The sequence below is a fragment of the Sciurus carolinensis genome, chromosome 3 (genome assembly GCF_902686445.1).
Source record: "Sciurus carolinensis chromosome 3, mSciCar1.2, whole genome shotgun sequence".
NCBI lineage: Eukaryota > Metazoa > Chordata > Mammalia > Rodentia > Sciuridae > Sciurus > Sciurus carolinensis.
In genome coordinates, this window is record NC_062215.1 from 32,932,110 (window position 1) to 32,957,420 (window position 25,311).

Sequence of the window (25,311 nt, forward strand, 5' to 3'; positions counted from 1 at the left end):
ACAGGGGGCAGGATCCCTTCTGAAATGGAACTGTTATCTATCAGACAAAGCAGGTTGAAGAATTTTATTATTGCCAGCTCTAAGACAAAAAGGCAGGAGAGCATAGCTTCTGTGACTTGTCTTGGGGAAAAGAAGTTCTAGTATGTTCTCGTATGTTCTAGTAAGTTCTAGTATGGCCTAACCTAGGGAAGGTGTTTTCAGCCAGGAACTGTGGATGAAAACCAAAAAGCATGCATCATAATATCACAGCTATCTCCTCTTCAACCTCCTCTTGATTCTGGAGCTGTTCAAAAGATCAAATTGTGTTTGGGGCGGGGCAAGTAGGTATTTGTTAGCTTTCCTATTGCTCATTCGCCACCTTCAACAGAGTTCTTACCATTCACAAAAAAGAATACCACCAGTTTCTTCTCTTCTGAGACCTTCCTCCAGAGTCTTTGGTGAGTGCTCAGTAAATCTGGGCACCAAATTCCGAAAAGGCATGGTTCTCAGAGTGCGGTCTGCAGACCAGCAGCATCACCTGGGAGCTTGCTGAAGTGCAAAATCTGTACTTACCAAGATTCCCAGGTGATTCTGGAACTGGAGAGAGAGAAGCCTGCTAAGAGACCACACCGCTCTCTCTCCTGGCAATGTCCAGATGTAAAACTTCTCTGCTCTGTCCTTCACTCAGCACTGACCCAACCCTTTCATGTATCTACACTGTGCTTAGGCACTGGAAAAAAGGAAATAAACATGAGCTTGCCTTAAGGAGCTATGGTCTGCTACGGACACAGGCATGAAAACAGCAGTATAAGAGAAAGTACCAAGAAGTGACAGAAACAAGAATGACCTAACTTTGACCAAAGAAATCTGGTAAACTTCAACGAGCCATTTGGCATGGATTTTAAAGAATGACCAGAGTTTGTGAGGCATAGAGGGCATTGCATAATAAAGTAATGGGACTGTGAACCAGTCTGGCAATTGAGGGGCAGAGGCTGGGTTACTGGAAAGGCTTCAGGCTTTGCTAAAAACCCAGGGACTTGAGAAGAGCATTCTGCCTTGACCATGAGGATAAGAATGTGGGTAAACATCCAAACATCACAGAAGCCTCTGTTGGCCTTATATACTCTTAAACCCCATGGCCCCTGCCCTTTGCCCTGCTTGGATTTGGCTGCAGACAGTATCTTTCCATGACTTTTCTACACACCCCTTTTCTGTGGCACCATCCCAAATTGCCTGATTGATTCTGCTTTCTGTTCCACACCCTTCCTTCATACCAATCAGGAACTTTGGGCAAAACACAGAAAATAATTCAGCTTTGACCTTGAATTGTTCCCTCTCTTACTGGAAAATGCCTCCCTCCCTCATTTCCAGTGAAGAAAGCATGAACAATATCTCAAAGAAAAGAGAGTAGAGAAACAAGTATCTCAATTTTGTTTCCTGCTCAGATTTTTCAAATTTTGTGTTTCAGCTGTGATATTTTTTCTTCTTCAGTCTATCTCTGATGAGGCCATTTTTCACAGTTTGATCTTTTCATCATAATTCATTTCCTTTAGTCATTCAAAAAGTAATATAATGAATGCTTGCGTGCCCATCAGTCCTCTTTCAGTGATAATGTGGTTGCCAGGGACTGGGGTAGGGACAGAATGGGAGTTGGTTTTAATGGGTAGAGTTTCAGTTTTGCAGAATGAAAAAGTTCTAGCCAAGTGCAGGGGTGCATGCCTATGATCCCTGCTACTCTGGATGCCAAGGCAAGAGGACTACAAGTTCAAGGTTAGCCTGGGCAACTTAGCAAAACTGTCTCAAATTAAAATTGGAAAGGGCTGGGATGAAGCTCAGTAGTAGAATACTTACCTAGCATGTATGAGGCCCTGGGTTCAATCCAGTACAATCGATCAATCAATCAATCAATATTCTAGATATCTGTACTGTACTGAATGGGTAAGATGGTAAATTTTATACTGTTTTTTTTTTTAAATCACACTTTTTTTCTCCCAAAAGTCAACTAAACCTCTTATTCCAAACCACCATATTTGCCTAAAAGGGCAGATTTCTGTTGACTTCGTGAACCCTGCAGTGGTTCACAGGGAGAGAAGGTCACAGAAGTCACAGAAGCTTTTCCAACTCGGGATCATACACGTCTAAAGACAAGAGCCCACTGAAGGGTTGAGCTATTGGAGAATTCATCTTGAGGGGCACGGAGAAGGTCTTGGCCAAAAAGACCTACCTTTTCTCCTACCTTGCCTCCTTTCTAAAGTTTATTTACAAAAAGTACGTTCAACAGATAAAAATCATTGTGGTAGGGGGACAAAAGGGCAAAGGGGAGAATTGAGGTTTGTGAAGGAGGCTGATATTATCTGGCCCAGGTACTTGGTTCTTCTCTGGTCTGGGTTGGCCCATAGGTAGGTTCTTCCAGGAGTGTATGGAAGGTGAGCTGGGCTGCTCTTGGGCAAAGCTTCAGAACTGCAGGGAGCTTCAGGCAGATATGGAGGGGGTGGTGTGTCTGAGATTGTTCTCCTGGAGATTTTCTGGGGTCCAAGCAAGGAGCACCACAATGAAGAGAGAAGCCAGACCCTCTTGTGAAGGCTGAGGATCCTGTCAAGAGCCTGCTGTAAAGACACCATATCCCCTCTGCACACTATGGCACCTCCCTAGAATCTTGAAAGACCTTTTGGGTCTACAGCACTCAGCCCAGTGAAGGTCCTCATCAGAAGACAAAGCTGCCCGGGACTGGGGATATAGCTGGGGGTGTGTCTCAGTGTCAGAGTGCGTTCCTAGCTTACAACCCTGACTTTGACCCCAGCACTGAAAAAAAAAAAAGACAAAATTTGCCAAATTTTTACCTGGTGCTTTAGGTTCAGAGTTAAAAGTCATGGTGAAGGGGTTACTTCAGGAACTGGAATCTCTCCAGGAAGACTGGGACACAGTTGTGGGCTCAGGGGGCTCTTCCCACCAAATTGACTCTCTGCAGGAGGGGCAAGCCCCTGTGGGGTTTCTGAAGAGGGACATGGAGTGTTTGCCTCTCAGGCACACCTCTCTGGTGCTGTATCAGAGGAGATTGACTAGCAAGAAGGAAAATGTTCCGGAGGGAAAGAGAGAGCTCTCCAAAAGCTTTGTAACAACAGGCACAAAACAGGTATAGGACCTTAGGATCACATGATGTCAGGACAGAATTGGACATCCTGCTCCATTCAGTCTCACTCCTTCCTGGGCAGGCCAGGGACCCAGAGATGTTTAAGTAACTTGGCAAGATCACAGAGCAAGATTATGGCAAATGCAGAACAACCCAGGATCTCCGAGTCTGAATCCCACCGTTGCCTCTTTTATCTCTCTCAGTACCTAGAATGAGCCTGTGCAAACAGTAGATGCTTAAAGAGTTAGTGTGGTTCTCCCTTCCCTCTTCCCGTGTTAGGGTATCTGGCGTTCCCCGGGCTTGCTCTGCTTTCTGCAACTCGGTCCTCCCACTAGAGCTCCAGAGAGGCTCACAGTATTCCTGGGTCTCTTTCAGCGATGAGGGTCCTTCTCTGGTTCTCAGCCTTCCTGACTTTCCTGATCTTGCTCCAGGCTGCAGCATCTGCCACAAGGGGTAAGTGCAGCATTGTATTTGCTTCCTGGGGCTGCTGTCACAGAGCAACATAAACCGGGTGACTGAGGACAACAGAGATTCATACTCTTACAATCCAGAAGGCTGGAAATTCAAACTCAAGGTGATGGCAAGGCCATGCTCCCTCTGAAGGGTCTAGAGGAGGAGCCTTCCTTGCCTCTCGCAGCCTCCTGTGGCCCCAGGCATCCTTGGTGTCCTCCGCTCACAGCTGCCACAGCCTTGGCGTGGCCTGGTCTGTGTGCTCACTCCTCTACTCATAAAATCCACCAGTTGCTGTATTTAGGGTCCACATTTTATCCAATTTGACCTCATTTTAATTAATTTAGATCTACAAAACTATTTGCAAACAAGGTCACATTCTGAGGTTCCAAGTGGATATGAGTTTTGGACAGACATTCAATCCACCATATTCTCCTTGTTCAGAGAATGGGGGCTATCCTTACACTCCAGACCCCAAAAAGAATGAAAACAAGGAATCCTGCCTCTACCTTCATGCCATTCCCTTCTTTACTTCAGGGCACTGGTGATCAATAAAAAAATTTAAAAAAAATTTTTTTTGAACTAGGGATTAAACCCAGGGACACTTAACCACTGAGTCACATCCCCAGTTCTTTTTACTTTTTCTTTTGAGACAGAGTCTCGTTAAGTTGATTAGGGTCTCGCTAATTTGCTGAGACTGGCCTTGAACTTGTGACCCTCCTGCCTTAGCCTCCCGAGTCACTGGGATTTCAGGTGTGTGCCACCGTATTGGCTCAGTCAACTTTTTGACAGACTTGCTTAAGGGTCCATGGGACCATCTCCCCAAGAGCCAGAAAAAAATCTCCAGAGCCTGGTAGCCCAAGACAACCTGGGTGGTCATGCCAGATACTCAATAATCTTATCACTGGGTATTCAAGAGGAATTTGGAGCCAGGTATGGTGGCGAGACCCTGTCTCTAAATAAAATATAAAATAGGGCTGGGGATGTGGTTCCCACTCCCCACAAAACAAGGAATTTGGAAGGGTAATTTTGATATCTGGTTGAAGATTAGAGAGTACTCTTCCCATTCTGTGCTTCTTTCCCTTAAGGGGTCTTCTGAGAGTTTCTTAATCCTGATCTTCTGACTGCTCAGATTTGATTGGTGGGGATAATGATTGAGAAAGAGGGAGAGAGAGGCCAAAGGTACTCCAATGAGTGGTGTCTGATGCCCTGCTTCTTCCTCCCTCCCCACCCCCGACCCCTACCCCCCAAGCTCCAACCACCAGAACTACTTCCATCTCTGATGCTGTGAGTCAGGTCAAGGTCCAAGTCAACAAGGCCTTCCTGGATTCCCGAACCAGGTACGTATGTGAGATGCGTACATGCATATGTGTACTTCCCCTCACAGGTTTCCTGGTAAGAACCAGCATATCTAGGTCGCCTGAGAAGCCACTGAGCCAAAGCAATTATAAAGCTTGTCCTTCCACCTACTCCCCACCCCCAAGGATGTGGCAAGCAGGAGTAATAACTCCCATCTCCTAAAATCCTCAGTCTCTAAGGTATCTTGAAGGGATATCTCATCTACTCCTATAAAGACTTCCTTCAGTGTGGCCTAATGTTCCTCGGGTCACGTCTGCTCACCTCAGAAAGCCTCCAAGTAGAAGGTCTTTTCGTTGTTTTGTTTCATTTGCAGTACTGAGGGTGGAACCAGGAGCACTCTACCTCTGAACTACATCCCCAATACTTTTCATTTTGAGAAAGGGTCTTGCTAAATTGCCCAGGTGGGTCTCTAACTTGCAATCCTCCTGCCTCAACCTCCTTTGTAGCTGGGATTATAAGCATGTGCTACCATGCCTGGCTAGAGCCACTGTGCCTAACTAGGAGATCTCCATTCATTCAACTAATATGGACTAATCTGGGACAGGTTCCCTAGCAGCAGAACCAAGGACTGGATTTACTTGCAGGTAACCCTGATAGGGAGATCTCTCAGGGAAGCTGTAATGAAAAGAGGAGGGAAGAGAAGTAAAATGAAGATGTTAAGTGAGGATGTAGGTTCAGATCTAACTTCATACCTGACCCATAGGGAGACCAGGAATGTAAGGTGTACCCCAAAGCCTGTCCCAGTTTGGAGCAAAGCTTTTGCCCGCCCACATCATGCAGATGTGGCCCCAGGCTAGGGACTGGGGAGAGGTACAGGAGCACTCCTGTGTTACTCCCGGGCACCTCCAACCACAAAGCTCCAGTGTTCAGAAACAAGTGCCCAACAAGGTCACAGGGATCAGCCTTTAGTGACTGCACTTGCAACAACCAGGGGAAGAGCACATCAACCTTCTGAGAGGATCCAAGAGAGCCTGGGAGCCTCCAGGGCACCAGCAGAATCAGCCACCCTCCACCCATGAAGGGACTGGGACTCAAGAAACACACAAGGCAGACTGGGTTCCTGCACTCAGGAAGCCCACATTCCATTGAGAGAGCTGACAAGAAACAAGAGGAACCATGCACTGAGCAGAAAACACCCTTATTCTTTCCTCTCATTCGGTCCCTAATACTAGACCAAGGACTTCTAACCCCCTCCTTGCCCTTGAATGAACTCTCAAGCAGTCTCATAACCCTTTGGGTGACTTTTTGATTATGAAATGTTCTCTGGTCACTTCTAGTCCCCAGAGCAGTATCATTTCATGAATTAAAAGATCAGCATAAGACAAAGCCCGGGTTGCTCAGAATCGCTTAGGGCCTTTGGTGAGGGCAGGGAGCTCAGTGGTCTTCTCCATTTTCCTGGCCTCCCCCTCTTCCTCCTCCTTGGAGGCTAAGGAGAAGGGAGGGATAAGAGAGGGCAAGTTTACCCCCTGGACAACTCAGTGCCTCAAGGGGTCTAGAAGAAGCTCCTCTACTTGGGGACTTTTCTGGTCTCAGAGACTCTGCCGCCAACTCCATGACCTGGAAAATTCTCCAACCAGTGGCTAACAGTTCCAACCCTTAATCCAGGAGCATCTGACTTTCTCCCTCACTTCCTCTCTCCCCCTGTGGGCTTCTGGGCCAAGCTGTCTCCTGCAATAGCAGCAAAAATATACCATGGCTTATGGTGATCACCAAATCACCACGGTCCTCCTTGTGCCAGACTGCTTGCCCAGGTAGCCCCTCAGGCTGAGACACTGTGCCCTCTAATACGTTAAATAGAGTCAATGACCTGACATGTAGTGGGGCCAGGCATTACAGTCAGTGAATTGTACCCCCAAATCAGAGCTGTCTTTTGTAAGCATTTGAGTCATTTCTAATAGTTCAGAGTCTTGGAGACAGACATTACCTCCTAGGCTCTCTCGCACACCAGGAAACTGAGGCACAGTAAGGGCATAGAGGGTTATTGTGGAGGGATTTTTCTGACACCACCTTGACCTCATTTTGGTGTTTTCACAAACATCATAGTAGGAAAGGTTTTGGTTTCTCATTTTACACATGAAAATTAAAGAATAAAAAGGCTGAGCATCCTCCCTATGAATTGCCTAGGCTGGGCGCTCCACACACTCCACAAACTCTGGGACCAGATGCACTGAGGAGTGTTTTCAAGTGCAGAATGTGAGGCCCATAAGCATCTTATTCCTAGAACCATTCGTCCACAAGGCTCAATGGCAGGCCAGCTATACTAGGGGTTCCTCAAGTCTGGGTCAGTATATCATAGGACCTATATAGTTTTGAGGCCAGCCCAGTGTCACCCTCTGGCTGGAATTCAGGAACTGCTCTCATCGATCTTTCCACCTTCCCTCAGAGCTTGACACACACCTGACGACCAGGTAGCTTCCTCCTCCCAGAAGAGGTTTTCCAGAGGTGTTAGAAGACAAATGAAGAAAAGATCCTAAGAGCACAGAACAGTTGTCTCCTATGTGCTGCCCACACCCTGGGACTCCTTCCTGTACACACACCACCTCTACCCTCCTCCAGTGGGCCACCAACTGCCTTCTACACGATCCCCCATTGCTTTCCATTGTAGGTTGAAGATGGCCCTGAGCTCTGAGACTCCCAGCACCCAACACCTCTCAGAGTACCTCAAGCAAGCCAAAGGCCGAACACGCACAGCCATCCGCAATGGGCAAGTGTGGGAGGAGTCCTTAAAGAGACTGAGGCAGGAGATGTCCTTGACCAATGTCACAGGTACAGCAAACTCACCAGCCCTCTGGGGTTAAGAGGGATCATGAAAGCATGAAAATTAGCAGAGGCTGCCAAAAGCTGCACTCCCTGCCAGAAGTTGGCATTCCCGTCTCTCCCTTAGAGTTATAGGCCAGACTGGCAGAGCAAGGAGGGGCTTAGAGGACAGCTAGGCCACTGCTCTTTTTTGCCGACAAAGGAACTCAGACCCACCAAGGTTACATTTGCCAGTTCCTAATGAGGGGATGTGTGTGCTCTTTGTATATAAGACCATCTGCCTCTACTGAGAGGAAGTGCTAAAGTCAATAAATACAGGCCGCCTGTCCCACACCATGGTGTCACCACTTCTGTTAGTGGAGGCAACATTTAGGTCGCCTGTGGTAGGTGGATTTACTGGGATTATCTCGCAAGAGATGAGATTTCTATCTTGTTCCGGATTACAGGGAGCTGACACCCTGTTTCATGCCTCCAGCCAAAGGCTCAGAATAGAGGGAAAAACGCAGTCCCTTTTGTTTCAGGCTCCACCTTGAACTTGACTTCGCTCTTTTGGGAGGTGGGCTGTGATGTCCCTGCTCCTGCAGTGAAATGCGATATGAACAGTCCTTACCGCACCATTACGGGAGACTGTAACAACAGGTGACCGACTGGGCAGGAGTGGGTGTGGGGACCAGATCCTTCCAACCACCACACCCAGGCCACCTGCCCAGCCCCGCCAAGCCAGGCAGAATTCCCACTGCCTTGTCCTGGATCCTTCTAAAGATTACATGTCTCCAGTGAGCAGCGGTAACCCTCTGAAAGTGTCCCCTTTCACCAAGTCATAGGAGCCCCGCACCTTGGCGGTCGGGATTCAGGCCCCACATTTAAGAGGCACCTCCGCGTCCCCTTTCCTTGGGGCAGAGCTCCGGGCTTCTTCCCCTTCGGGGTCCTGAGCCCTGGAACCCCAGGTCCCAGGGGCTCGCTGCTACGCAGAACTGACAGCCAGGGCTGAGACCGTCTTGTTGGGTTCCAGGAGGAAGCCAGCGCTGGGCGCCGCCAACAGGGCGCTGGCTCGCTGGCTGCCCGCGGAGTACGAGGACGGACTTTCCCTGCCCTACGGGTGGACGCCCGGGATGACGCGGAACGGCTTCCCTCTCCCGCTGGTGAGGGCGGACAGGCAGGGTGGGGCGAGCCCTCGAGGATGCAGGTGAAGGATGGGAGTCGGAGGGAAGCGGATGCATTCCCCAAACACGCGTGGGAAACAAGAAGCAATAGGTGGGAGGCTAGAGGGATGCGCTGCGGGCTCATCAGTAGAGATGATTTGGGTTGTTCCCCCAAATGTCACTAGAGGGCAGCAGAGCCTGGGACCAGCCACGTGATGGTCACGTCCCAGCTGCCACAGGCCAGATACCCTGGGGTCTCCAGGCAGATGGCCTCCCTGTCCCATCCTGCTCCTGCCTATCCTGCCCCAGCCCCTGGGGTGCATCAGCTGTCATTTGCCTGGGGGTCCTACCTCTTGGCCTCATCTGAGTTGGCAGCACCTCCCCAGAGCCCCTGTCCTATGCCCAGACACCTGGCCCCTCTGTGGCACGTACTTCAGAGGCAGCCTGTTTTTGTTTTCCCTCTCAGTTGTGGAAAAAGCACTGGACTTGCACGTGGTCAAGGTATACAGCCGTGGATTCAATTTCATGCCTGCCAGGATCTTAGAGCATGGACTTCACCTCTCTAGGATTCAGTGTCCTTATCTACAAAGGAGAATGATGCCACCCCCCCACCACGAGCTCCTCATGGGAACTAATTAAGTGTACCTGGTGCATCATAGATGCTTAATACATTGACTCTAAATCCTCAAAGCATTTTTTCCTTCATTCTGCCCTCTCCTCCTTTGCCTCTGTAGGCCCGGGAAGTATCCAACCAGATTGCTGGCTATCTGAACGAGGAGGGTGTTCTGGACCAAAACAGGTCCCTGCTCTTCATGCAGTGGGGTCAAATTGTGGACCACGACCTGGACTTTGCCCCCAGTATGGAACCAGGGAGTAGCGAGTACTCCAGAATGCAGTGTGATGAGTACTGTATCCAGGGAGACAACTGTTTCCCCATCATGGTAGGCCCCTGAAGCTGGATGTCCCTGACAAGTCCCTTGCCCACCCTGATGTAATGGACATTCCCAGCCCGAAAGTCTAATGATGAATCTTGGATGCTGATTTGATAGTTTTCCAAGCCTCACTCACATTCATTCATTCATCCACTTATTCAGTAATTAGACATTAACCATCTACCCTGTGCCAGGCAGTGCACCAAGCACTGGGGATTCAAAGATGAATAAGACACTGTTCCTGGTCTCAAGGACAAAGGCCCAGTGTGGGAAATAGACAAGTAAACTACTAGTTGGAAAATTGGGAAGCAGAGGGTGGTGACATCCCCCACCCAATAACATTAGTATCACCTGGGGGTCTATTAGAAATGCAAAAATCTCAAGTCTCCTTCAAATACTGAGAAATAGAGTCTACATTTTACCAGCATCCCAGGAGGTTCATCCTGTATTTAAAGTTTATGGAATACTTAAGGATAATTTCATCTCCCAGAAGGAACTGAAATTTGATGTACGAGTCCGTGAGCAGCAGGGATTTGTGACAATGTCCAGCAGAAAGGGAGAGGAATTTGTAATGGTGTACCTTTCTGCTTATTTGTGGGTTGTGCAGTTAGAGAGTTATTTATTCACTCAAACAAAAAATCAAGGCTCTGAGCTATGGAATGAGGTCAATCTGGATCTGAATTTCACATCTTTCCCTTCCGGTTTGTAAGCGCCTAGGCGAGTTACTTAACTTTTCTGAGTCTCAGTTTTCAGTGTAAAAGGGAACTGAATGGTCTACTTTACATGGTTTTGTGAGAAATGAAGTGAGATAAAGTATGCCTAATGCCTGGCATATGGTAGGTCCAGAAAAAACAAAGGGTTGCTTTTGTTGGTAGTAATTATTAATAAAATCCTTCCCCATGTCATGTGGAATCCCAGGATATCCTTCCCACCAAATATTCAGAGCCCTTGCTCTGAAATAGTGAATTATTGCTCTCAGCTCTTTTATACAACAGGATATACTGGACTTCATCACATGTTGGGTCAGGGATGTGAAATGTCAGCAGGAGGCATTCGGGGTCAATGTCTGGCACCGGGGTCCCAGGAGGGTGCCATCAGCATCTTTGCATCCAGTCTGACCCTGGGGAGATGTTGGCAGGCCTGATGTGCTGCTCCTGCCCAGACACCCATTCCCAATCTCTCTGCAGTTCCCACCCAATGACCCCAAGTTGGAGACTCAAGGGAAGTGCATGCCTTTCTTCCGAGCCGGGTTCATCTGCCCCACTCCACCCTACCAGTCACTGGCCCGAGAGCAAATCAACGCTCTAACCTCCTTCCTGGATGCCAGCTTAGTGTATGGCTCTGAACTGAGCCTGGCCAACAAGCTGCGCAACCTTAGCAGCCCCCTGGGCCTCATGGCTGTCAACGAGGAGGTCTCAGACCACGGGCTGCCCTACCTGCCCTTCGTCACCAAGAAGCCCAGCCCCTGCGAGTTCATCAACAAGACAGCCCACGTGCCCTGCTTCCTGGCAGGTGAGTCCAGGCTGGGAAGAGAATGATGGATCTGAGGACGAGGGGTTTCCAGGGGGGCTTTACCACTGCTCCCCACTCAACATCTTTCTGGGAAGATGCACGCCAAGGCACCACTGTCCGTGACACTGGTCCAGGACTGGCAGAGGGGCCCAGATGGAAAAAGAATGTAACACCAAATAAGAAAGTCCAGAAAAGCACAAACAAAATCCATATAATCTCATCACCCACTAATAACCATTAATATTTTAATGCCAGTCTTTCCAGTATTTCTCTCTCACATAGTTCTGTATCGTTTAATGTGTCACACTATAAATAATGCTCTATAATCTGATGTCTTCACCTAACGTACCCCACATCATTAACTTTTTTTTTTGCGGTGCTGGGGATCGAACCCAGGGCCCTGTGCTTGTAAGGCAAGCACTTTACCAACTGAGCTATATCCCCAGCCCACTACAACATGATTTTTAATGGTTGCCTGGTGTTCTGTGATATATCTTATCAAAACTTTTTTTTTCAATCCTCTTTGGAGGCCATTCTAGTTTTCTTTATTATTCAGGTAATGAACATTCTTATTGATGAATCTTTGGTCTCAACTTTTTTTGTTGGTTTGTGTTTTGTGGTGCTGGGGAATTGAACCCAGGGCCTTGTGCATGCAAGGCACGCACTGTACCAACTGAGCGCTACCAAATTATACCAGCCCTGGTCTCATTTTTAATACATTTATTAAGGCACTTTCCTCAAAGAGAAAGTTCTGGATTAAGAAGAACTTTAACCCAAAGCCACCATTGCACATAGACTGTACACAACCAGTGCCCTCCAGATTCTGATTATTCCAGGGGTTAATGCCCTCCTAGTCCTCTCTGTCTCTGGCTTCTGGAAGCATACCCTCCAGGATTAACACTCCCAAGACAAACCTCTGGCCACCCTAACAAAGCAGAAGGCCAGCCCATAGGCCAAGTTCTTTTGGTAGATCTTTTGTGTGTGTCCACATATACCTCACCCCAATCTAGACAAAAAACCAAGCCCTTTTCTGTTTTTCATAAAAATATTCATTAATGCCAAGCATTTGCAAATTTAATAGGCCTTCCTAAAGCCTAAAGAACACAGGGAGAAGTCCCCTGGTGAGATACCCAAATTCACCATTTCGACTGTCTCCCCCTCCTTGCCCTTCTCTCCTTCGCCCCAGTAGTCCCCATCTCCAAATTCTTCTCCCTCTATTACCCAGAGGAATTCAGCCTTACCTGGGCTCCTGCCCTCAAAGTTGTAGTCATAAGATTTTCAAAGTTGTTCTGCAAAGTAAAGAGTCCCTGTGTTTGTTTATTTGAACTGCCCTTCTTAGAAGGTTGGGTAGTAATTAGTAAAATTTTCCCACATAAGTTTTGAGACTGAGGTTCAGAAATGTCAAGTAAACTACCCAAGGTCACCCAACTAAAGAGTCCGTGTACAAAATTGAGATGTGAACCTGTGATTCCACACACCCCCATCTCTCTCTGCCTGGCTTCCCTTGGATGGAGGGCCCTCAGGAGAGCACCTTGGGGCACCATCATTTCTTTGTGCTGGTCACCACATCCTGGGGCTGTTCAGGGAGAACCCATCTTCCTGTCTTCCGGGCTTTCAGGAGATTCCCGAGTCTCAGAGCAGATCCTGCTGGCCACTTCCCACACCCTCTTTCTTCGAGAGCACAACCGGCTGGTCAGGGAACTGAAGACACTCAACCCTCAGTGGGATGGAGAGAAACTCTACCAGGAAGCCCGGAAAATTCTGGGGGCCTTCGTGCAGGTACAGAGGTGCCGGAGTCCTCTGCCTGGCACCCGGTTCCCACTCCAGTCTGTGACACCTCCAGCCACCTCCTCTGCTTTCCACACCTCCCTGTCCCTTCCTCTCCTCTACTGCTTCTCTTCCATTGTCTCTCTCTTTAAAACCCTCCCCCTTTTGTTTCTTCAGCTTCTCTGTCCCAAAATGAGTCCTTGTGTTCAGAGTGTTGGAAAGTCGTTCATACATTGGTCCCTTCAGCTTGCCTGCCCTGGGGCCAGCAGTAGGACTGTAGGTGCCATCCTTCCTGGGACAGCTACAGGGCAGTGATCTGAGCTCTTTTGATTTGATTCTCTTCCTTTTTAACTGTCTGCAGCACGTATCATGGGCAAACTCCACTGATACTGTAGCTTTGACCAACTAACTAGAGAGACTTGGAAGTAATGGGCTGATATTTACTATGTGTACACACACACACACACACACACATTAACATTTTACTTTAAAATAATTATAGCTTCTTGAGAAGTTGCAAAGCAAGCCAACAAACCAACAAAAAAACATACAGAGAGGTCCATGTGCCCTCACCCCAGCCTCTCCCAGTGCTGACATCTTGCATAGCCATGGTACAGTAGCAAAACCAGGAAGTGAACATTGATGCAAACCATAGAGCTTGTTCAGGTTTCACCGGTCATAAATGGAATCATCTGTGTGTATGTGTTTGTGTATCTGTGCAGCTCCATGCAATTTTAGCTCAAGTGTAGCTTTATGTGATCACCACCACAATAGAGATACTGAACCACCTCATGCCCTCACCCCTGTGTTCCTAACCCCCGGAAAATTCTAATCTATTCTCCAACTAATAGTTATGCTATTTCACAAATTTTATATGAATGCAATGATGCAATATATATCCTTTTGAGGCGGGACTTTTTCATTCAGCATGTGTCTGTGAAGTTCATTCAGATGGCTGTGCTTATCAGTAGTTCTTCCTTCTGCATGGTGTGTATTACCACCGTTTTTTTAAGCAGTCAGCTATCGGAGGATATCTGGATAGCTTCCAGTTTGAGGTTACTATGAATACAGACGCTATGACCATTCATGTGTAAGTTTCTGTGTGAAAATAAGTTTTTATTTTGGGGGAATATATGCCCAAGAGTACCATTATTGGGTCATATGATAAATCCATTTTTGCATTTAAAAGGAACTACCAAACTATTTTCCAGAGTGGCTGTACCATTTTACATTCCCACTAGCAATGTACGCATGCTCCAATTTCTCTGCATCCTGCTCAACACTTTATGTCCTTATTATCTTTTATTCTACCCTTTCTGATAGGTCTCTAGTGATATCTCATTGTGGTGTTAATTTGTATTTCTTTAGCAGCTACTGATGTTGAACATCTTTTTATGGGCTTATTTGCCATCTGTATATCTTCTGCAATGTCCTGTTCATGTATTCTGCCCATTTCCAAATTGAGCTATTGTCTCTTAATGTGGAATTTTGAGAGTTCTTTATATATTCTAGACACAAGTCCTTTGTCAGACATGTGACTTGCAAGTATGTTTTTCTCCCATCTTCCCAGTAATGTGTTTTGTTTGTTTGGTTTTGGTTTTGGTTTTATTTGGGGGGCTTCGACCTCTTAACAGAGTCTTTTGCAGAACAAGAGCTTTTAATTTTAAATTGAATGAGGCCCATTTTTGTCAGTTTTTCCACCTGTGGATTGTACTTGTGGTATCAAATGTCAGAACTCTTTCTTTTTACTAAACCCACTTTTTAAGTTTAATTTTTCTGAAGTATTTTCTCTGTATACATGTAGCACCACCTCATATAGAGCTTCAATCATAAAATATTATTAAATAAATTCACAGGATAGAAAATAATTGATTATGCTTACTTTTTTTTTTTTTTTTTTTTTTTTTTTTTTCCCGACCATCATGTGTTTGATTCTGAGGACTAAACTCAGGGACTTGTGCATGCTAGACAAGTGCTCTACCACTGAGCTACATCCCCAACCCTTTATATTTTTTTATTTGAGATGGGGTCTCACTAGGTTGCTTACATCCTAGCTAAGTTGCTGAGGTTGGCTTCCAATCTGCAATCCTCCTGCCTCAGCCTCCGGAGGTACTGGGATTACAGGCGTGAGTCACCATGCCTGGCTTTGTAGCCATTCTTTAAGGACGGAATGAGTAGCAGCAAATTCTCTTAGTTTTCCTTTATTTGAGAATGTCTTTATTTCCCTCTTGTTCCAGAGGAATGGTTTCACCAGATGTCAGATTTGGGGCTAACAATTCTTTTCCTTCAGCACATGAGAAATATTCTGGCCTCCGTGGTTTCAGATGAGAATTTTGCTGTTACTTGAATTGGTGTTTCTTTTTAGGTAATGTGTCATTTCTTTTTGACAGTTTTTAAAACTTTTTCTTTGTGTTTAGTTTTCATAAATGTAATGATAATGTGTCTTGGAGTGAACTTCTTTTGGTTTATCTTGTTTGGGGTTCATTCATCTTCTTGAATGTGTAAATTTATGTCCTTCACCAATTTGGAGAAATTTTCAAGCATTTTTTTTTTTTTTTTTTTTTTTTTTTGCAGTGCTGGGGATTGAACCCAGGGCCTTGTGCTTGCGAGGCAGGCACTCTACCAACTGAGCTATCTCCCCAGCCCAGGCATTTTTTCTTAAATGCCTTTTCAGTTTCACTCCCTTTCTCCTCTGCTTCTGGGACTCCACTGATATGGTTAGATAGTTTATTATTGTTTTACAGAACCGGTGGCTCTGTCTTGTTGGAGGTTTTTCCATTGGTTTATTTTCTACCGTTGTTGAGTCTATTTAAGTATTTTTGTTTGTTTGTTTCAGGTACTATATTTTCAGCCCCTTAATTTCATTTTATTTCTTTTTCATATCTTCTGCTTCTTTGCCGAGATGTTCCATTCCTTGTTTCTTTCAGAAGAATCTATAATTAGTTATTGTAGATATTTGTAAAGGGGCTGCTTTAAAATCTTTATCAGATAATTCCAACATTCAATTCATGTACTCTAGGCATTTGTTGATTGTCTTTTCTCACTCAGTGTGGCTTTCCTGGTTCTTGGTATTATGAGTGATTTTCAGTGGTATCTTAAGACATTTTGGCATTCCATTAGGAGACACTTGGTCCTGTTTAACTCTATTTTAGCATTCTATTACCCAGTTTAGGTTTAGCGTGTAGTTTCTGGTCTACTTTTACGGGTTTTAGTTCCAGTGACAGGTTAGTTTCCTGAGCCCTTTCAATGCTGATCTGGTCTGCTTCATTCTTCTGGTGCTTCTGAGCTCCCACTTAGCCTCAGCTATTCTGTCTACAGCTCAAGAAGGTTCTTTTCTGACTGTCAGCTGTTGCTAAGCAACCTTCTGAGGAAGCAGAAGCCACATACTTGGGTGTCCTTGGTGAAGAGAAGGTAAAGAACAAAGAGACACAGCGTTCCACTGCTGCCACCACTGCAGGCTGATCAGGCCATCTACCAGCCTGGACTGTGAATCAAAGACCGGGATGACAGGGCTTCATGAGGACTCTTGGTGTGAAGCAGGGACTGGGGTTTTCTTCTGGGTCTGTGCTGGATCCACCTTGCCCTCGTCTTTTAGAAGGAGAGAACAGGCCTTTCTTGGTTTCTTTTTGCCCGTTTCTATTCTCCAACAGCCTCTCCTGCTCCCAGTGTGTGGGTATACAGGAACTTACCACATTGTCATTCCTCAAGTCCTGAGGTCCTCAGGCCAGTCCACTTTCTCTTTGCCAGCTTTCAGGGTCCTCTTATTATTGGTATGAATAATTACCAGGGTTCTTAGTTATATTCAATGGAGAAGAGCAAGGTAAAATGAATCTACTCCATTCTAAAACCAGAAGCCTCATGCACCTACTTTTATTATCAAAGAGATCTAGTCCCATATTTTAAAAATTAGGTCCCCAAATTATGCTGCTGGAGATGTTCGTAAGAAAACATCCAAAAGAATAAAAAAAGAAATGTCTGTCTAAATATTGCATGAGTTTAGGATGGTATTAGTTTGCTAGGGTTGCTGTAACAAGATACTAGTGTACCAGTATTTTGGGGTGGCTTAAACAACAAAATTTTCTCACAGTTCTGAGGCTAAGTCCAAGATCAAAGTGTTGGCAGGTTTGGTTTCTCCTCAGGTCTTTCTCTTTGGCTTATAGTCACCTTCCCCCTATGTCCTCAATTGGTCTTTTTCTCTGTCCATCCTCATTCCTGGTCTGCATGGTCTACCTGCCTCTCTCTCTCTCTCTCTCTCTCTCTCTCTCTCTCTCTCTCTGTCTCTTTCCTTATAGTGATACCAGCCCTACTGGATTAGGGCACCATCCTTATGACCTCAGTTACCTCCTTAAAAACTCCACCTTCAAATATACACACACTGGAGGTTAAGGCTTCAACATATGGATTAGGAGGGGCCACAAATTCATCCCAAACAAGGTTTTGGGGGCTACAAGAAAAGAAACCAACTCTATCTAATCCAGATATTCAGTTTGGTTCAAATCCATACAAGTGTCAAATGGAAGATGATAAGGGTTTCTCCTGGGACCCCAAAGTTAGCAGAGTGGTTAGGCCTCATCCAGAGTTGGAGCCAGAGACTGGAAATCGCCTGGAAGTAGGGCAGCTACTCTTGCTCTCTCCCTCCCCTCTGCTCCTCTCTCTACTTCTCCATTGTTCTCCACTCTCTCTGCAGATGGGTTTTCTCTGCTTTTCAGCAGATGGTCAAAAATGATCACCCATGTGATCTCATCGGTCCTTTCAAATCAAGTACCATCTGAAATAGCTCCATCCAAAATCTAAATTCCTGAGAGAGACTCTTACCAGCTTGTTCTGGAGCCACAGATGGGTCAGTCACTGTGGCCAGAGGCAGAGCTGTGTCTCCTGCTTCCTCTACAGCCTGAGGAACACACTGCCTGCTCCACGGATGAGTCCCCACAGGCTACACCATGGACAGACCGGAACTCAACCTAAGAGTGAATCCCAACGAATACGTTAGCATATTGCACACATTTAAAATAATTGTGGAAGCTAGGCCAAAATGTGGGAAATGTTACCTGAAAAAGAGGAAATGCTCTCCAGGATTAAAAGCGTGTAAAAAAATATGCATCATATAGACAAAGACAAGAAAGAAAGGATAAATATTGAAATTTTTTTCTTTTTGTAGTAATTTATCCTATTAGAGTAAAACAAATCCAGGAGCCAGTCTCTCTATGGTGCAGCATTTCTTTCAAAACTGGGGATGAAACAAAGTTCCTTGGTGGTCCCTGACTCATTTCTGTGGTTCATCATCCCTCTTGCCCTGATCTGTGGGGAAAAGTTTAATAATATGACATTGTTACATTTAAATGACATATAGGCACTGCCACTTTAGCACCAAGGTCATAAACTTAGAGTAAAAATGCACAGAGAGTGTCTTTCCGATGCCAAATTTAAATGACTGATTTGTCTGTGTGGAAACAAATCATGTGAGACCACAGAAAGAATGTCATGATTGATTAGCAATGTCTGCCATGGTCATAGAAATTGAAACAAGGCTCAAAAGTTGTTTGCCACCCTTGATTTTTGACTGCTTATGCCTCTTGGTGGCCATTCCTCTTTAGCCTCCTTCTGTAGAGGTTTAAGCTTTCTCACATCCTTTCCTCACAATTTGCTTCTCCCTCCAGATTATCACCTTTAGGGACTACCTACCCATCGTGTTAGGTGCGGAGATGCAGAAGTGGATCCCTCCATACCAAGGCTACAATGAATCCATAGACCCCCGAATTTCCAATGTCTTTACATTTGCATTTCGCTTTGGCCACTTGGAGATACCCCCTACTGTGTCCCGCCTGGATGAGAATTATCAGCCATGGGGTCCAGAACCAGAACTCCCCATGCACACACTCTTCTTCAACACCTGGAGGATGGTCAAAGACGGTATGTCCGTTCAGGAAAGTGCCCTCCCTCACCTGGCTCCCCACTCTGTGGCCTGCCAGTAGGGAAACCTGGTTCAGAAGTCAGACTGCAAGCACTTCTTGTGGGGCCGTAGGCAAGTGAATTCATTCCACTGAGCCTCATTTTCCTCACTTACAAAATAGGGACAATAATAGTACCCATCTCGTGAGGATATCCAAAAAGTTAAAGGAAGTAGATGTGTAGAGGACCCTAAAACAATTCCTAACACACAAAAGGTTATCAATTCTTTCTTTCCTCCTTCTGGTTTGTAAGCTGCCTGGGATTTCCCTACTTCCTCTCCATTGCCTAGGCTTCTTTGCCCTGTGAAGAAAGAATTAATGGTCTTCTCCAATAGCTCTTCTGTGGTCTCTTCTAGAACCTTCCACCCCCATGAGGTACCAGAGGCTGGACGCAGCTGTCCTTTACCCCTGGCTGTATTGTGTTGAAACTGGCTTCTGAAAGGCCTAGCAAGCCAGGGCCATTTCTTAAAGATGTGCACCCACTCTTCGCACGCTGCCGTGTTCTTCAGGGCAGTATGTGGAAAGAGAAGGAGCTGACTCAATGAACTAGAACTTGAAAACAGTCTTGATATTTATATTCCTCCCACCGTCCCATGAGTGCTCCTTTCTGCCACCCCGGGAGCGGGCAATCTGGACTCCCCTTTCCCTGGGCTCACCCCACAGGCTGCGCTGTCCTCCTCTCTCCCTGCTCCAGCTGGGGATGTTCAGTTGGCCCTGCTTTAGACAGAGAACTTGTCTGGTGGAGAGCGGGGCTGGCGGTGGGAGACACCCTCACCCTCTTCCCATCCTAAGGATGGCTTCCGGGTCTCCCTTTGCAGGTGGAATTGATCCTCTGGTGCGGGGCCTGCTGGCCAAGAAGGCCAAGTTGATGAATCAGAATAAGATGATGACAGGGGAAGTGCGCAACAAGCTCTTCCAGCCAATGCACACCATCCATGGCTTCGACCTGGCTGCCATCAACATCCAGCGTTGCCGGGACCACGGGCAGCCTGGTGAGTGGGCCCGGGGTCTGTCCAGGCCTGGAGCACTTGTAGCTACTTTCTAGGGTCCATGGAGAGTCTCCTCACAACCCTGAGCATCTGATCAATTCTGAAACGGAAGGCGGGCCAGTTTTTATTTATTTTTTTTATTTTTAGTTGTAGATGGACACAATACCTTTAATTTATTTATTTTTATGTGGTGCTGAGGATCAAACCCAGTGCCTCACACATGCAAAGCAAATGCTCTACCACAGAGCTACAACCCCAGCCCCGGCAGGCCAGTTTTTAAAACCTGTTTTGCTCATTCATGAAATGGAATCTTCCACCTTCCCTAATGCAGAGATAGGAACGCAAACCTGGTTCCATTTTGGAGTTCCTCGGTTGAAAAGGAGATTAACAACTAACTTGTAAATGAGCTTAGATTCCCAGAAAATATTCAGAACACAATAGAAGAGAAACCAATGACTGTTGGAACTTTCTTTTGTGCCCATGAACTGCAATTTAATGTAATTAAGAACCAGACTTCCTTTAAGGAAATCCCACAAAACCACGCCGGACACGGGAAATCACATAAGGGAATTTATTAAGCAAACAGAGTGTCTCCCTGCAGGGTAGGAGAGAAAATGAGAGGAAAAGAGAAAGGAAAAGAAAGGGCGCGCGCTAGAGAGAGTGGAAAGCCAGGAGGATAGAGAAAGTGAGGAGGACAGACAGAAGAATGGGAAAAGATGGAGGGGAAGCTACAGTAAAACAGTTGAATTCCGCCGGGCTAACAGGGGACCAATATGGGAGAAGGATACTTGCAAGTTGACTGATGAACCAATAGCTAGCTAGGATGTTCACAGATTGACAAGTGGTTGGGAGGCGGGGAAAATAGTTGTACCTGATGGCGGGAGAGCAGCTTTATACATTACACTGCCCAAGTTCAAATCCCACCAGTGCCATTTACTAGTTCTGGGCCATTTCTCTCCCTCAGTTTACATATTTGTACAGTGCTTAGATTAGGGCCTGGACCCATAGTAAGCACCAGGGAAGCTGCTAGTCACCCCCAAACTGCAGTGTGCCACACATAGGAAACCCGGGCTCAGTGCTTCCCCTGTCCCAATAGTCTAAACTTTGGGGGTTTATGAGGGTGGAGTGGGTATGTCCCCAAGGGGAGCCTTGAGTAGGAAGTCCCTGGGATGCAACAGCCTCAGCCTCTCCACCCCAGGGTACAACTCCTGGAGAGGCTTTTGTGACCTCTCACAGCCACGGACACTGGAGGAGCTGAGTTCTGTGCTGAAGAACGAGAGGCTGGCCAGAAAGCTACTGGATCTCTACAAGACCCCTGACAACATTGACATCTGGATAGGGGCCATTGCTGAGCCCCTGGTAGAAAGAGGCAGAGTGGGGCCTCTCCTGGCCTGCCTCCTGGGCCAGCAATTCCAGCGGATCCGAGATGGAGACAGGCAAGTGAAACTCCCGCCAGGAGGGCTGGACGGAGTCCTTCTGGGAGGTGGCTCCCCACTGACCTGGGGGAGGACTAAATCCGGCTCCAGCTCAGGTGGAGCTTTTCATGTGTCCAGTGACCTCCTTTGACATAGAGGGGAGGGGCCAGCAGCTGGACAGTATGGAGTGACCCTGCTTCTGTCTCTGCAGGTTCTGGTGGGAAAACCCTGGGGTCTTCACAGAGAAGCAGCAGAACTCTCTGAGGAAAATGTCCTTCTCACGCCTTGTTTGTGACAATACCCATATCACCACAGTCCCACTGAATCCATTCCAGGCCAACAGCTACCCACAAGGCTTTGTGAATTGCTCAGCCATTGATACGCTCGACCTCTCACCCTGGGCCTCAGTGGAAAATTAGGTGTCCTAGGTTCGTGGCCTCGCACATTGCACAGTAAAGCTCCCGTTAGTCCTTGATGCCATTTCAAGCAAGATTGATGTCCTCGTCCCTTAGAACTCCACACCGTAGCCCCTGCCCTTCCTTTTAGCCAGGCCTCTCTTGTACTCGACAAATGAATAGCTCACTCAAGCCCAAGGGCGGCCACCCCGGCCTTCTGAGCTCTTCCAACTTGGCTCCTCCCACTTCCACGCCCAACCCTCAGCCCCAGGAAATCATCTTTCTATCAAGGTTCAGACTCCCAAGATGCCCTTCCAGTCCAGCTTGCCTGATCTCACCCATTCTCTCCCCTGAACAATCATGGCTGGGGCTGGGGCCTTTGACCCTGACCGTTCCTTCTTCCTCCTAAACTAGATTATAAACTTACTGAGCTGGGACTTCTGCCTGCTTCCACATAGATCCCAAAGTACTCAGCATGGTACACAGCTCACTAAGTGCTCAATAAACATCTGATGGTAGGTGAAAGGTGCTGGTGAAGCCAGAATTAAGGGCAGGTAGTTAGTGTAGAAATAGGGGATTGGGTCAAATGAAGCCATGAGGTCATCGGCCTCTGGAAGTTGGAGACTGTCCCTGGAAGAATGGAATGTCAAGGATCTCCAGAGCCCATTGATTACCAAATTTACCTGCCTTTATGAAGGACTGCAAGCAAGGAGCTACTAATTAATGCCCCTGGGCCCTTATCTGCCTGAATCACCTTGGCCCTCCCCCTGCCCATGGCTTCTCACTTAATGCAAAACCAGGCCTAGTCACGAAGGCAGGAAGGAGAGATAAGTGGGAGAGAACTGAAGAACAAAAGAGACCTTAACCTATAAAAGATGTAGGGTGCGCTCCCTTCTGGGCAGTTTAGAACATCAGCCATGGCCCCCTTCTTCCTGCTGGGAGAAGTCTGTATTATTACCTTTAAATAAAACCTGCTTCATATGCTTGCCTTGGCGTGCTTCTCTAGTGTTCAATCTTCAACATTAGAAGGAGCAGAACTCGTCACCGGAAAACGGCGGTATCAATGGCAATGGCACTGTTCCTTTCTAAAGGCAGACCTTGGAACACGACCAAATAAGTAACTAGATGCTTATAGTCCAGATGTGTCTGGCCCTACGCCGTCTTGTGCATGAGCATGTGAGGTGAGGAGGGATTGGGTAGGAATTCCAAGAACACTCAGAGTGCTGGGGTTGTGGCTGAGTGGTAGAGCACTTGTCTAGCACATGTGAGGCACTGGGTTCGATCCTCAGGATCACATAAAATAAATATAACAAAGGTATTGTGTCCATCTATGACTAAAATTTTTTTTAAAAAAGTGAACTCTCAAAGAAGAGGGGTAGCGGGGGCTCCTGGGGACATGAAGCAATGGCCATAGAGTAGCAGAAGGCCTTAGGGTGGGACTGGTGGGGGAGGTTCCAGGAACAAAACAGAAAGGAAAACCAGCCTGGATTTCCCTACAGCTAGAATTCATTTCTCTAGTAGTCCTCTGGGAAATACCCTCTTCTTCCTGTGCCATCCTTGGAGCCTATCAAGCCTCTGACAGGGCAATTCCAGAAAATTCCTTGAGCTGCTGCCCAGCACATATTCATATATCCTTGTTTTAAAATGGCCCTCCAAGGGAAGGTCAGCCCAGGTGGTCAACCCAGATCTCCTGACTGGCGGGTAGGAGTAGGAGACATTTAGCCATCCTGTGGGAAGAGCCCAGGGCGGAAGACCAGGACTGGGGCCTGACTGATGCCCACTTCCCCTCTCCAGCTCTCTCTTCATCAGTGACATGAGGGCGATTGGTATTTATCCTACCACTCACCACAGTGAGGGCCTAGCTTCGCTCGGAGGCCCCACGAGTACACTAGGCCCCATCATCCCACACACCCTCAGCTGCCAGCAGCAGGTACCCCATCCTATATGTGAAAAGATGGAAGGGCAGGGTGAGGGGCCCTTCCAGTTGGATATAGGGGTCCAGATCCAGGCGAGACTACCTGGGGTGTGCACTCCTCTTCCTCAGCATTGGCCCTGTCCTCACTCTAGGGGCCTGGTGACTTAACACCTGGAATGAGGATTCCACCATCTTGATGACCTCTGAACCACTGTGCCAGGCTGTAGGATGCAGGACCCAGAGGTGCCCTGTCATCTGGGGATGGACTTCCTGCCAGACCTCTGCTCCTTCTCCCCCATAGGACAGGGTTTTGTCCCCTTTGTTTCCAGCACCTGACACAGTCTGAGCATGTAGCAAACATTTGCCAGAACAATGAATGAACATCAGGGCTTGGTGGCCATGTTCCTGTTCCACAGGGAGGCAGAAGTGGAAGGTGAGGGACGAGGGTCTGTCAGTCTGGCCTGGCCTCTAGACTTTAAGAACTGACTGCCCTCCATGTATGGAATGGCCAGAGGACTCCCCGATGCCCTCACTCCTGTTCAGAAACGCCAAGCCCTGAGGCACAGACCACACTGGCTCCAGTTTAGGACCCAGGATGGGCCTTCTGCTGGGGCTCCAGCCCCTTTCCAGTCACAGAGGGGAGATCACCAGGAGTGACAGTTTATTATTATAAACATCAGGTATAAACAAATGGTACAGAAAGGTCAACCGCCCCTCCTTCCTTTCCAGGCAGGCTCCTGTGAATAAGCAAGAGAACAGAGTAAGGGAGAAACAGGAAAGCTATGGACTGACCCTGGCTGGCCTGAGCCATCACCCAACTGCACAGCCCAACTGCTAAAGGTTTGGTCTTAGAGGATGCTTATGCTAAGCTGGACAAAACTTCTTTCTTTCTTTCTTTCTTTTTTTTTTTTTTTTTTTTAATATTTATAGACCTCTATTTTATTCATTTATTTATATGTGGTGCCAAGAATCGAACCCAGTGCCTCACACATGCTAGGCAAGTGCTCTACTACTGAGCCACAACTGCAGCCCCTGGACAAAACTTCTTGAGGGCAAAAATGCTATCTGCCTTTCTTGCCTCTGTTTCTCATGCCTAGTACAGTTCTTGGCATATAGTAGGTGCTCAATGAACAAAGAATTAGAGGATGCAAACAGGCCCCCTAAGGAACTGACATTTACAAGGAGGAAGACAGGTTTAAGGAGATTGAGTGGTTTGCCCAAGGTCACAAAGCTAGCAAACTGCAGAGCCTGGATTTGAATCAAGGTGGCCTGGCTCCCGGGTTGCACTCTGCTCCTTCCATATACTTAATATTCACATAAGCAGAAAGCACACGGTCACATGAATGACACACATACACAGCATATAAAATACTACTCAGGTTCACAGACAACACATATATACGAAATGTCCATTTACCTACATTGCACACATGCACAAACACACACACAAACACACACACACCAGTGAATGCCCAGTCATTTTCTCAACTGGCCCCTACATCAGGGATGGGCTCACCTAGGGAAGAGTCGTTCCAATCAGCCAGCCCAGGCTTACCCCCAACTTCCAGTCACAGAGGGGAGATCACCAGGAGTGACAGTTTATTATTATAAACATCAGGTA

The 25,311-nt window shown here is 47.1% G+C and overlaps 1 protein-coding gene across 2 annotated transcripts; it reads left to right on the forward strand.

Annotated features, from left to right (window-relative positions):
- Positions 1-3,486: 3,486 nt before the first annotated feature.
- On the forward strand, positions 3,487-22,324 carry Lpo (lactoperoxidase). 2 transcript variants are annotated; one of them, XM_047546197.1, is made up of 12 exons: positions 3,487-3,562; positions 4,812-4,899; positions 7,524-7,684; positions 8,197-8,314; positions 8,688-8,817; positions 9,552-9,758; positions 10,937-11,261; positions 12,880-13,040; positions 18,686-18,938; positions 19,795-19,968; positions 21,164-21,401; positions 21,592-22,324. In XM_047546197.1, the coding sequence occupies exons 1-12, from the start codon at positions 3,487-3,489 to the stop codon at positions 21,797-21,799; spliced, it is 2,139 nt and encodes a 712-aa protein (XP_047402153.1). In that variant the 3' UTR covers positions 21,800-22,324. The 2 variants fall into 2 exon arrangements, with proteins under 2 accessions (XP_047402153.1, XP_047402154.1); XM_047546198.1 differs by lacking the exons at positions 4,812-4,899; positions 7,524-7,684.
- The last annotated feature ends 2,987 nt before the right edge of the window (positions 22,325-25,311 follow it).

Bases quoted from the DNA above. Each gene is read 5' to 3' on its own strand.
- Lpo (XM_047546197.1), top strand. From the start codon at position 3,487: ATGAGGGTCCTTCTCTGGTTCTCAGCCTTCCTGACTTTCCTGATCTTG. The intron at 4,900-7,523 runs GTACGTATGTGA...TTTCCATTGTAG, and splicing joins TTCCTGGATTCCCGAACCAG to GTTGAAGATGGCCCTGAGCT. The intron at 9,759-10,936 runs GTAGGCCCCTGA...ATCTCTCTGCAG, and splicing joins ACAACTGTTTCCCCATCATG to TTCCCACCCAATGACCCCAA.